At 36.5% G+C, this 13,016-nt stretch overlaps 1 protein-coding gene across 3 annotated transcripts in view; it reads left to right on the top strand.

Annotated features, from left to right (window-relative positions):
* The window catches only part of FAM171B (family with sequence similarity 171 member B), a 78,178-nt gene extending 66,046 nt beyond the window's left edge, over positions 1–12,132 (top strand). For 2 of the 3 annotated variants that reach the window (XM_017545054.2, XM_037744483.1), the window contains exons 7-8: positions 8,740–8,863; positions 9,096–12,132. In XM_017545054.2, coding sequence (XP_017400543.1) covers positions 8,740–8,863; positions 9,096–10,440 — 1,469 coding nt within the window. In that variant the 3' untranslated portion in view covers positions 10,441–12,132. The remainder of the gene's footprint in view (positions 1–8,739; positions 8,864–9,095) is intronic. The other variant, XM_017545055.2, reaches the window with a different exon arrangement.
* The last annotated feature ends 884 nt before the right edge of the window (positions 12,133–13,016 follow it).

Genomic DNA, 13,016 nt, shown 5'->3' with positions numbered 1-13,016 from the left:
TTTTTTTTTTAAAGCTCATCAGCTATCATTAGTGTATCTTATGTGTGGCCCAAGACAGTTCTTCTTCCAGAGCGGCCCGGGCAGCCAAAAGATTGGACACCCCTGTAATCAAAGGAAATTGGTCTGACATTTTGAACTGAAGGAAGATGGAGTCTGGGGAGCAAAATGATGAATTGTTCACTCGGGAAGATCTGTTCCTATTCTAGGAGAAACGAGCATTTTGTTTTATATTTAACATATTATCAAAATATCTAGATAATTGGTACCTCAGGAAACCCTACATCCATCTCAAGTTGTGTACATTCATCAGAATATTCAAACATTGCATATTTTAGCCATTAAATGTTGGGGAAAAAAATTCTCTAACCTGCAGTAGTCTAGAATGGTTGCACTGTTGGTCTGCTACCACTTCCTGGGCCTTTGAATATGGGTTGGCATAAATCAAATTGCTTCTTGGCTTTCGCTACCACCAGCTTTGCTAAGTCAATTATGTTAGCTTATTTTCCTTTGTTCTTTTAGGTTTGTGTTTTTACAGAATAAAAACAAAGCAAAACATTTAGTGTTATTTTAGTGGAGATTTTAAAGTGAAAGTTGAATGCAGGTACATCATAATCTTCAATCATGTGTCAGATAATTCTTTTGGTTTATCAAGCGTTTTGGCTCACAGCTGAGGGGTAGTTGCTATCTGGGTATTTCATAATGATTAAGAATTGTCCTAGTACTTACCCTGATCCAGAACATGGGCGATAATTTACATATGTTTATCTGTAGCATTCTGTCATCTAACATTATTATGACTGTCTATTATTTTGAAGGCTGTTTTGTCTAGTTTTTAAAATCCAGTTTGATTTTTATTTTATTCTGTGTTGGCAAGTTTGAATTTTCTTTCTTGATTGAGTCTTGCTGTGTTGCCTGCTCAGGCTGGGCTCAAACTCTGGATCCTCCCACCTCAGCCTCTTGAGAAGCTGAGACTAATTAGCCATATATAATTAAGAGAAATGTTCTTTTTTTTCCCCCCCATTTATTTATTTTATTGCATTTTAGGTTTTGGGATACATGTGAAGAACATGCAAAATTGTTGCATAGGTACACACGTGGCAGTGTGATTTGCTGCCTTCCTCCCCATCACCTACATCTGGCATTTCTCCCCTTGCTATCTCTCCCCAGCTCCCCACCCCCCACCGTCCCTCCCCTATTTCCCCCCAACTGACCCCAGTGTGTAGTGCTTCCCTCCCTGTGTCCATGTGTTCTCATTGTTCAACACCCGCCTATGAGTGAGAACACGCGGTGTTTGATCTTCTGCTCTTCTGTCAGTTTGCTGAGAATGATGGTTTCCAGGTTCATCCATGTCCCTACAAAGGACCCAAACTCATCGTTTTTGATGGCTGCATAATATTCCATTTATTTCTATTTGAACTTAGTGCTTACAGGATTGTTTATTCAGAAACCAGAGGGTGGTTACTTTTGCTTTTCATGATGCAAAATATCATACAGTCTTGCCAGCTGTCTGGCCTTATCCCATTCTGTATTTGCAACTATAGTGAAATATTGATGAAAAACAATATTTAATTTCATACTTCAACTCAAGTTATTTCATTTTTTAATAAAAATAACCTAAGGAGTATTTGAGTTTTATAGAGAAATATACTTACACTAAAAATATATCTAAAATGACTGAATTACATAAGATAGCTTTATGAATTACAAAAGCCAAAATTATTTTCTAAAACCATATGGAAGTTCTGTTCCAGATTATTTGTTGGAAAAGATGTTGTTTGGATGAGTACTAAAATAAAAGTATGAGATTCTTGTTTAGTTTGAACTAGAGACTTTCTAGTGATACTACACTGGAATATGAATAACTTGATGATAGCCCTTACTCTGCCCACAATTAACTGAGTGAGCTTGAAATAGGTACTTACCCATCTGAGTGTGAGTTTTCTTATTTCTAAATTGAGAGAATCAGATATTATATTAGTCTGCTCAGGCTGCCATAACAAAATAACTGCAGAGTAATAACTGGCCATTAACAGAAATTTTATGTTCTCACAGTCTGGAGGCTAGCAGCCCAAGGTCAAGGTGCTGTTAGGGTTGGTGCGGCTTCTTGCAGGTTTCTATCTAGATGGCCACTTTCTCAAGATGTCTTCACCTGGCCTTTCCACACACCAACCAATTCTCCAGTTTACAGTGGATGTTGATTTTATCCTATAATTCAATTCAATTCTGACATTATCTACCTACAGTTAGCATCAGACCCCTTAGGTTGAGAGTTTAATCCCACAGGATTGCCCCCATTTCAGCTGCCCATTGTAAGCAGTAGATTCTCAGTTTACCCATACCATCTAACTTGGCTTCAAATCGGGGATTTGCACAATTTTTTCCTCAGGTTTGATAATTTACTATGATGGCTCACAGAAATCAGGGAACACGTACTTACATTTACCAGCTTGTAATAAAGGAATTGATAAAGGATACAGATAAAGAGCCCAGTGAAAAGGTACGTAGGGCAAAGTCTATAAAGGTCCTGTGTACAGGAACTTTTTCCGCATAGAATTGGGGTGTACCACCTTTCTGGCCCGTGGATGTGTTCTCCAATCTGAAGGCTTTACAACCCCTATACTTGAGGGATGTTGATGAAGGCCTTCTCTTGCAGGCATGACCAATTATTAACTTAATCTCCACCATTCTCCTTTCTGGAGAATGCGGAGTGGTGCTGAAAGCTAAGGCTTCTAATAATCCTGGCTTGTTTGTCACCAATCCCCCAGCATGAGCCTGCCCAGAGTCAAGTTAGAACAAAAGATACTCCCAAAACCCAGAAAATTCCAAGGAATTTAGAAGCTCTCTGTTAGGAAACAGGGTCAAAGACTACATAATAGAACAAAAGACACTTCCAACACCCCTGTTGCTCAGGAAATTCCAAGGGTTTTAAGAGCTCTGTGCCCAGAACTAGGGGCAGAGACTAAATAAATATATGTTGATTATGACACAATCCCTGATGTCCCTAAACATTTTAGGATTATTACTATAAAATCAAAATTGTTCCTGTGATCAGCTATTAGTGTTTGGTATGCTGGAGCTGCTTTAGTTATAATGTGGTTAATTTGTTTTTTAAAGTTTAAATAGAATTTTAGAATTCCTTGGAAAAAATATTAAGTACAAGAGATTAATTTTTCAGATTGCTGCAGGAAAGTAGGTGGTTGAGTACAGAGTGTAATAAACAAATGTTTTTAATTTGCATTTATTTATTTATTTATTATACTTGAAGTTCTGCGGTACATGTACAGACCGTGCAGGTTTGTTACATAGATATATATGTGCCATGGTGGTGGTTTGCTGAATCCATTGCCCTGTCATCTACGTTAGGTATTTCTCCCGATGCTATCCCTCCCCAAACCCCCCACCCCCTGTGTGATGCTCCCCTCCCTGTGTTCTCATTGTTCAATACTCACTTATCAGTGTGCACATGTGATGTTTGGTTTTCTGTTCTTGTGTCAGTTTGCTGAGAATAATGGTTTCCAGTTTCATCCATGTCCCTGCAAAGGACATGAACTCATCTTGTTTAATGGCTGCATAGTATTCCATGGTGTATCTGCACCACATTTTCTTTATCCAGTCTACCATATCCAAGTCTTTGCTATTGTGAACAGTGACACAGTAAACATACCTGTGCATGCATCTTTCTAATAGAATGATTTATAATCCGTTGGGTATATATCCAATAATGGGATTGCTGGATCAAATGAAATTTTTATTTCTAGATCCTTGAGTTGCCACACTGTCTTCCACAATGGTTGAACTGATTTACACTCTCACCAACAGTGTAAAAGCATTCCTGTTTCTCCACATTCCACCATCTGTTGTCTCCTGATTTTTTAATGATCGCCATTCTAACTGGCATGTGGTGGTAACTCAATGTGCTTTGGATTTGCATTTCTCTAATAACCAGTGATGATGAGCATTTTTTCATATGTTTCTTGGTCTCATCGATGTCTTCTTTTGAAAAGTGTCTGTTCATATCCTTTGCCCACTTTTTGATGGGGTTTTTTTCTTATAAATTTGTTTAAGTTCTTTGTAGATTCTGGATATTAGCCTTTTGTCAGATGGGCAGATTGCAAAATTTTTTTCCCATTCTGTTGGTTGCTGGTTCACTCTATTGATAGTTTCTTTTGCTGTGCAGAAGCTCTTAAGTTTAATTAGGTCCCACTTGTCTCTTTTGGCTTTTGTTGCCATTGCTTTTGGTGTTTTAGTCATGAAGTCCTTGCCTAGGCCTATGTCCTGGATGGTATTGCCTAGGTATTCTTGTAGGGTTTTTACGGTGTTAGGTCTTATATTTAAATCTATAATCCATCTGGAGTTAATTTTTGTATAAGGTATAAGGAAGGTATCCAGTTTCAGCTTTCTGCATATGGCTAGCCAGTTTTCCCAACACCATTTATTAAATAGGGAATTCTTTCCCCAGTTGCTTGTTTTTGTCAGGTTTGTCAAAGATCAGATGGCTGTAGTTGAGTGGCATTACTTCTGAGGTGTCTGTTCTGTTCCATTAGTCTATATCTCTGTTTTGGTACCAGTACCTTGCTGTTTTGATTACAGTGGCCTTGTAATATAGTTTGAAGTCAGGTAGCGTGATCCCTCCAGCTTGGTTTTTTTTTTTGCTTAGGATTGTCTTGGCTATGTGGGCTCTTTTTGGGTAACGATGGGTTGTATCTCAAAATAGTAGGAGTTATTTATGACAAATGCACAGCCAATATCATACTGAATGGGCAAAAGCTGGAAGCATTCCCTTTGAAAACTGGCACAAGGCAAGGATGCCCTGTCTCACCACTCCTATTCAACACAGTATTGGAAGTTCTGGCCAGGGCAGTCAGGCAAGAGAAAGAAAGAAAGGTATCTGAATAGGAAGAAAGGATATCAAATCATCCCTGTTTGCAGATGACATGATTGTATATTTAGAAAACTGCATCATCTCAGTCCAAAATCTCCTTAAGCTGATAAGCAACTCCAGCAAAGTCTCAGGATGCAAAAATCACAAGCATTCCTATACCCCAGTAACAGATAAACAGAGAGCCAAATCATGAGTGAGCTCCCATTCACAATTGCTACAAAGAGAATGGAATACAACTAATAAGGGATGTGAAGGACCTCTTCAAGGAGAACTACAACCCACTGCTCAAGGAAATAAGAGAGGACACAGATAGAAAAACATTCCATGCTCATGGTTAGGAAGAATCAATACCGTGAAAATGGCCATACTGCCCAAAGTAATTTATAGATTCAATGCTATCCCCATCAAGCTACCTATGACCCTCTTCACAGACTGGAAAAAAACACCTTAAACTTCATGTGGAACTGAGTGTGCATTTTTAAATATATTTGAATGAAAAGACTGATTTTCTACCTTTCTAACTCCTAGGCATGTGCACAAACACACATGCACATGGACAGATGCGTTCTCTTGCTACTGCCATACATATAGGATTTGGGGCAAACACAATATGTCAACCTCTTGTTTCCAAATGTGAGTTTTTTTGGATTCCTGTGGAGTAAAAATTGTTAGCATTACTCCATTCTGGAAACATATTCATTTATGCTCAGTTATAATCAAAGCAATCCTCCGTACAAATCTACAGAGAACAGAAAGTTACTCTCATTTTTTTTGACAAGATTTCATATTGCATAGTGCTGTACTTATTTGCCTATTAAATAAGATAGATCAGTCACCATCTGTGAAATCATGGCCAACATTAGAGTGCCTGTTTTAATACAATGTTAAAGCTGTATCCAACAGTAGTGTGGTATAGCTAACACTGAGTGCTTATCATGAGCCAAGCACTAGTCTAAGTATTTCACAAGTATTTACTGACTTAAGCCTCAACAGCTCACATGGATTAGATATAACTGTTACTGCTCTGTAGATGAGAGAACTAGATACAAAGAAATGAAACCTTCCCAAGTATATAAAAATACATGGTGAGGTGAGAATTACAATTCAGACACTTTGACTCTAAAATCTACATACATAACTGTAATACTGTTTTTCCTAATATTTTATTATTACTTTATCTTTCAAATTTTGCACTAATTTGATAAAAGTAAAGAAGTAGTGGTCCTTCAGTGTCCTCAATGCAGGTGGGAGCCTCATTCTGGATGTTTTTTCATGGTAGAGATAGATGACCAGAAACCAGTTGCCCCATCTCCTTCTTACTCTATCTCCCTGAATACATATTAGAATCTAATTGATACTCTTAAGTAGACTTATTATATACTTTTTTAAGCACAATGAAGTCTTTGTGATATTGAAACAGATTACCTAAAGATTGGCTGCCCAATAGCCTTCATTTTTATCAAGTTTTTAAATTTTTTATCTTTATGGGTACATAATGGGTGTTTATGTTTCTAGGGTACATGAGATATTTTGATACAAGCATACAATGCATAATAATCACATCAGTATAAATGGGGTCTTTATTACCTCAAACATTTATCATTTGTGTAATAAACTTTTTAATTATACTTTTTAAATGTACAATTATTGCCTATATTCACTCTGTCCTATCAAATACTAGATTTTATTCATTATAATTAGCTAATTTTTTGATTAACCATCCCTACTCCCCTCCAACCCCACATTACCCTTCCCAGCCTCTGCCAGTTGTTTTAATGTTTAGCTCCCACAAATGAACGAGAACATGCTAAGTCTGTTTTTCTGTGCCGGGCTTATTTCACTTAACACAATGTCCTCAAGTCCCATTCATGTTGTTGCAGATGACAGGATCACGTCTTTTTTTATGGTTAAATAGCACTCCGTTGTGTATATATATACGTGTGTGTGCATACACACACACACACACACACACACACACACACACACACACACCATGTTTCTTTTATCCATTCATCTGTTGATGGACTCTTAGCTTGCTTCGAAATCTTGGTTATCGTGAACAGTGCTGCAGTAAACATGGGAGTGCAGATATCTCTTTTATATACTGAGTTCCTTTCTTTGGGGTATGTGTCAATATATCAAGCAGTGGGGTTGATGGGTCATAATGGTAGCTCTATTTTTTGTAGGGAAATTCTAAATGTTCTCCATAGTGGCTGTATTAATTTACTTTCTCACCAACAGTATATGAGGTTTCCCTTTTCTCCACATCCTTACTAGCAAGCATTCATTATTGCCTGTCTTTTGGATACAAGCGATGTGAACTGGGATAAGATGATATCTTACTGTAGTTTTGATTTGCAGTTCTCGGATCAAAGATGTTGAGCCTCTTTTCATATACCTGTTTGCCATTTGTCTTTTTTGAGAAATCTTCTATTTAGGTCTTTTGCTCATTTTTTAATGGGATTATTAGAATTTTTCCTGTTGAGTTGTTTGAGTTCCTTATATATCCTGGTTATTATTTTCTCCTGTTCTGTGGGTTGTCTCTTCACTTTGTTGACTGTTTTCTTTGTTCTACAGAAGCTTTGATGTTATCCCATTTTTGCTTTGGTTGTCTCTGCTTGCAGGGCATTACTCAATAAATCTTCGTCCAGACCAATATCCTGGAGAGTTTCCTCAGTGTTTTCTTTTGGTGATTTCATAGTTTGAGATCTTAACTTTATGATTTTCATGTATGGTGAGAGATAAGAGTCTAGTTTCATTCTTCTGCATAAGGATATCTACTTTTGCCAGCACAATGTATTGAAGAGACTGTCCTTTCCCCAATATACGCTCTTGGCACCTTTGTTGAAAATGAGTTTGCTGTAGATGTATAGATTTATTTATGGGTTCTCCATTCTGTTTCATTGGTCTATATGTATGTTTTTACTAGTAGCATTCATTTTTATGTTGAAATCATCCCAGTCAGCGTTTACTGCAGTAAAACTTATCATAATGATATTCATACATGTATGTTCTCATAGCAGGAGGATAGTCGGTCAGTTGTGCTCAGTTTACTCTAGAGCCCAGGTAGAAGGAGCTGCAACTCTTAATCCTTCACGTCTTAGCAGTTTTGGATTCTATTTCTTTAGATCCCTGCTTGCTTTGTAAATACTTTTGTGAATTTGTCTTAAATTTTTTAAAGATTAAATAAATGCATTTGAATATCAACATTCTATCTCAAAACCTCTTTGCACAAAGCTCAAATTAGTTTAAATAAACTGGGAGAAAGTATTTCTACCAAATTTTTGTTAGTTGGGTCACCAGTTTTACTGCCTCTTGAAACGGTTTTCTCACTGCCTAGCCTGGAAGCCAATGTTAAATGTTTTAAGCTTTCTATAGCAGGATCTCAGCATATACTGTAATAGCCATTGCTGCAGTAACGAGCAACCCTGCTGTCTCAGTGGCTAACAGTGTCAAACACTTATTTGCTACTTACATTTTATGAGTGTTTCAGGTTATCTGCTGTACCATTGGACTTGGTTTCATTCAGTTCAAGAAATATTCTCATTCTAGACCCCAGGTTGAAGGAATAGCAATTCTCTGGGATATGCTATTCACAGATAGAAGGCATGAGCAAGAGGAAGAGCCACACCATGCCACCTCACTTAAGATGCTCATGTTTCATTGGTTAAAGCAAGTCAGTCAATTAAGCTAAAGGATAAGGAAAGTTTACTTCACCCACAGGGAAGTCTGTCACAGAATGAGAGCAAAAAAATAGAAGTGTGTACCCTTATTCAATTTGCCTAACCTAGTATGTGACATCATTGAGAATTTGATCTAAAATAACATGTTCTCTTCGTTTATATTGAACCATGTAGGTTCAGGCATAAATGAAGATTCCAAGGACATAACTGCCTACCACACAGTGTTTCTTACAGCCATATTAGGAGGAACAATAGTCATTGTCATTGGATTTTTTGCTGTACTACTTTGTTATTGCAGGTAAGAACAATTATAACAGAAAACTGTCAAGTTATTCTATCATTTCAGTATATTCTGCAAATTGAAAAGTTTAGTTGTAGAAATAAATTGTTTCGTCTTATGTCCATTATTTTTAATCTATATATCTTGAACAGTAGCATTGAATATATGATGTGAAAATTGTAGAGTGATTTTTTTATGAACCATTTGTGTCATAACTTTGAAATATTTTTTGCCTTCTTTTCTACTCAAGGGATAAATGTGGTACGTCACAGAAAAGAGAAAGAAATATCACTAAACTTGAGGTCCTCAAGAGGGACCAGACCACTTCAACAACACACATAAATCATATCAGTACAGTTAAAGTTGCATTAAAAGCTGAGGACAAGGCACAGTTATTCAATGCCCAAAACTCCTCATATAGTCCTCAGAAAAAGGAACCATCAAAGGCAGAAACAGAAGAAAGAGTTTCCATGGTAAAAACTCGAGACGATTTTAAAATCTACAATGAAGATGTTTCATTTCTATCAGTCAATCAAAATAATTACTCAAGAAATCCAACACAGTCTTTGGAGCCCAATGTAGGGTCCAAACAACCTAAACATATTAACAACAATCTATCTTCATCTCTAGGTGACGCTCAAGATGAAAAGAGATATCTCACAGGTAATGACGAAGCGTATGGGCGTTCCCATATTCCTGAACAGCTTATGCATATTTACAGCCAGCCCATTGCCATCCTTCAAACATCTGACCTTTTCTCCACTCCAGAACAGTTACATGCTGCTAAGTCAGCTACTTTGCCAAGAAAGGGACAGTTAGTCTATGGCCAATTGATGGAACCAGTAAATCGAGAGAACTTTACACAGACATTGCCCAAAATGCCAATTCATTCTCATGCACAGCCCCCAGATGCCAGGGAAGAGGATATCATACTTGAAGGTCAACAGAGCTTGCCATCCCAGGCTTCAGATTGGAGCCGATATTCAAGCAGCTTACTGGAATCTGTCTCTGTTCCTGGAACACTAAATGAGGCTGTTGTAATGACTCCATTTTCATCAGAACTTCAAGGAATTTCAGAACAGACCCTTCTGGAGCTGTCCAAAGGAAAGCCCTCCCCCCATCCCAGAGCCTGGTTTGTGTCTCTTGATGGAAAACCGGTTGCACAAGTGAGGCACTCCTTTATAGACCTGAAAAAGGGCAAGAGAACCCAGAGCAATGACACCAGCCTGGACTCTGGTGTGGACATGAATGAGCTTCACTCAAGTAGAAAGCTTGAGAGGGAGAAAACATTTATCAAAAGCATGCATCAGCCCAAGATCCTTTACTTAGAAGATTTAGACCTAAGCAGCAGTGAGAGTGGAACCACAGTCTGTTCCCCTGAGGACCCAGCTTTAAGGCACATCCTAGATGGAGGGAGTGGAGTGATCATGGAGCACCCTGGGGAAGAGTCCCCAGGAAGGAAAAGCACCGTTGAAGATTTTGAAGCTAATACATCCCCCACTAAAAGAAGGGGCAGACCACCACTAGCCAAAAGAGATAGCAAGACTAATATCTGGAAGAAGCGAGAGGAACGCCCACTGATTCCCATAAATTAACTCCAGCAGGGGTTGTGTGTCTGCTGTGTTGTGGTGTTTATTCTTGCTTCTTGTTGTAAATTGCAGTATGAACATAGGAAGTTGAGACTGAGAAATCTCATGGTTCTTGGACATGTCTCAAGCAGAGTAAATGGTAATTTAGTAATCGGAGAGAAAGATACCAAGGAATGCTTTTTCTGGCCTATTCATTTATTTTTTTGATGAACTTATTATATCCAAGTTTTCAAAATGTAAAATAGCATCAACATATTAGGTATCTGAAAATGTTGCTCAGCCAGCCAGTTTGGCCTTGACTCTCTTAAGAATAACAGTGAAACATATACTCCTCAAGTTGCCTCCAAAAATGTTGCCTCTACCATGGTTACTACACCATGGAACATTTAAAACAAAACTGTCTTCAGGCATCATATTCTTTTAAATGTTACTATTATGTCCTCTTCTGCCTATACTCAAAAATAACTTGATAAATGACCTCGACTGATGTTACTCTGGAGTTATCTCAAAGAAAATGTTGTTTGATCTTTAAACAAACAGCATGTGTATTGTATCATCCCAAATATAAATCACACGTTCATGTAAGATGGGAAATAAGCTACTTGATCATTAGAGGGACACACCAGCTCTTTGGTTGTTTTTGGATATAAATTCACAAAATGAGGTGTTAATTTTTAATTTAGAAATTTGAGAAAGTCATGCTCTAATACTGAGTTTTTAAAAATCATTTTTTCTTCCCCTCAACAATGAAGCAAGTTTAGCTGTCAAGGAAAACTTTTTACAAATCTGAAAAAACAATCTGTGACTTTGGTTTAAGGCTCACGGGTACTTTCAGGCTAGATTGGATGTAATATATTTCTTCTATTCTAAAAACCAGAACTCAGTCACTTAAAGGCTATGAAATAAAAAAAAAAATCAACAATGTGAAAGTTTTTTGAACACTAAAATTTAATTAAATATGTGGAGATAAAATAAACATTGATTTTTTTTTCTTAACTATTGATGACAAGAAAAAGAAATGCCATTTTCCTGAAGCTCAAAAATACCTTCAGGATAGTAGCTGTATATCCAGATACTGATTTGCATAAAAGATGTTTGAGGAAAACAGTTTCAATTTCAGGGCAAAAGTAAGTTTTTCCTTAAGTCACTCATAGCCTTTGCAACTTCTTTTTTCAGTTTGTAAGTAATGTATCTATATTATTTTCATCATAGCAAGTGTTCAATGGGAACAACTGTTTTTAGTTATGTTTTTAACTCTGAATTATCATTTATACGTCCTAAAAATAAAAGCTCATTATTCATTAAAATCACCTGATCCCATTTTTCTTAAAATTTCCCTGAAGGCAAATGTCTGAAGCACCTTTCCCTTGAGGTGGGTGGGGAATTCTAAATTGCTTCGTTTTTCATTCCCTACTCTTCAATATGGGAGCAACATGGAGACCCAAACCATGTAAACAAATTCAGTGAACCAAAATAGCCACATTAGCTTCAGTAAAATTGTGGCTAGATGTGCAATGACAGACAACAGCTTTTGTCCCCAAGATCTTAGATGTCAGCCATTTCTTTCCTGCAACATCTAACCTGTCAACATCCTACCATTCTGTATAAACCCAAAGAACATAAAAACCCTAGGAAATATTTGCCATATATTACCCCAATCCATAGAAGAAATAAATGTCATGGGTAATACCTAGGCTTCCTTTTTTTTTTTTTTTTTTTTTTTTTTTTAATATTTTTTCTTTTTTTTTTTTTTTTTTTTTTTTTTTTTTTAAGTGATAAGGCTCATAACAATTAGAGAAGGCTTCTTATTGGCCTTACACAGAAAGACATCAAAAGCAACATGTATAAAAATGATTTGGAAAAGGTTAAAGTTAGTGCTCTGCTGAAGTGCCTTTGATATAGACTTGCATTATTAGAAGGATATAATAACATCTTTTTAAGTGTGCATTTTCTTTCAGTTAGCCAAATCAAACAGATGTGCAGTTTTATTAAATATAGACTTAGTGTTTCATGTTGGAACAATAAATTTTGCATGTAAGTAGTATTTCTCTCTTGTTTATCCTTTTTTGAATACAGTATATATTGATAAATTGTTTATGTTGGAATGAAGTTAGAAAACTATATAGCAAAATGTTATATTTTCAGTGTTTATTTTTCCCACCTTTAAATAAAAATCTTTCATCTCAGCTTGGTAATGAAATACACATATTGGTATAAAAGTATACCTTATTTTATTCATTTTTGTGTAAGGGAAATGAGATGATGTATTCCAAGGGCTTTTCTAAAACTACTTGTTTGGTTTCAAAATAAAACCTTATTATTTTTTACACTGCACATGCTGTTCTCAATTGGGAATTATAGGCAATTTATCTTTTCTAATGATCAAAAGAGTGTGACTTCTCATTTGTGAGTAGTTCACAAATTTCCTGTTAAAAAGCTGAAGCCATCTACTTTTTCTTAACCCAAGTAATAATAAACAATGTTCACAACTTTCTTAAATTTTTAAATTGAAAACCAAGATTTTTTCAAATATAAACCAGATGATTTTAGTCACAAATTGTAAACATTTGTGGATCCTTTGT

The sequence above is a fragment of the Cebus imitator genome, unplaced genomic scaffold (genome assembly GCF_001604975.1).
Source record: "Cebus imitator isolate Cc_AM_T3 unplaced genomic scaffold, Cebus_imitator-1.0 Scaffold176, whole genome shotgun sequence".
NCBI lineage: Eukaryota > Metazoa > Chordata > Mammalia > Primates > Cebidae > Cebus > Cebus imitator.
Note: the sequence above shows the minus strand (reverse complement) of the source record. Positions and strands in the feature narration are given on the sequence as shown.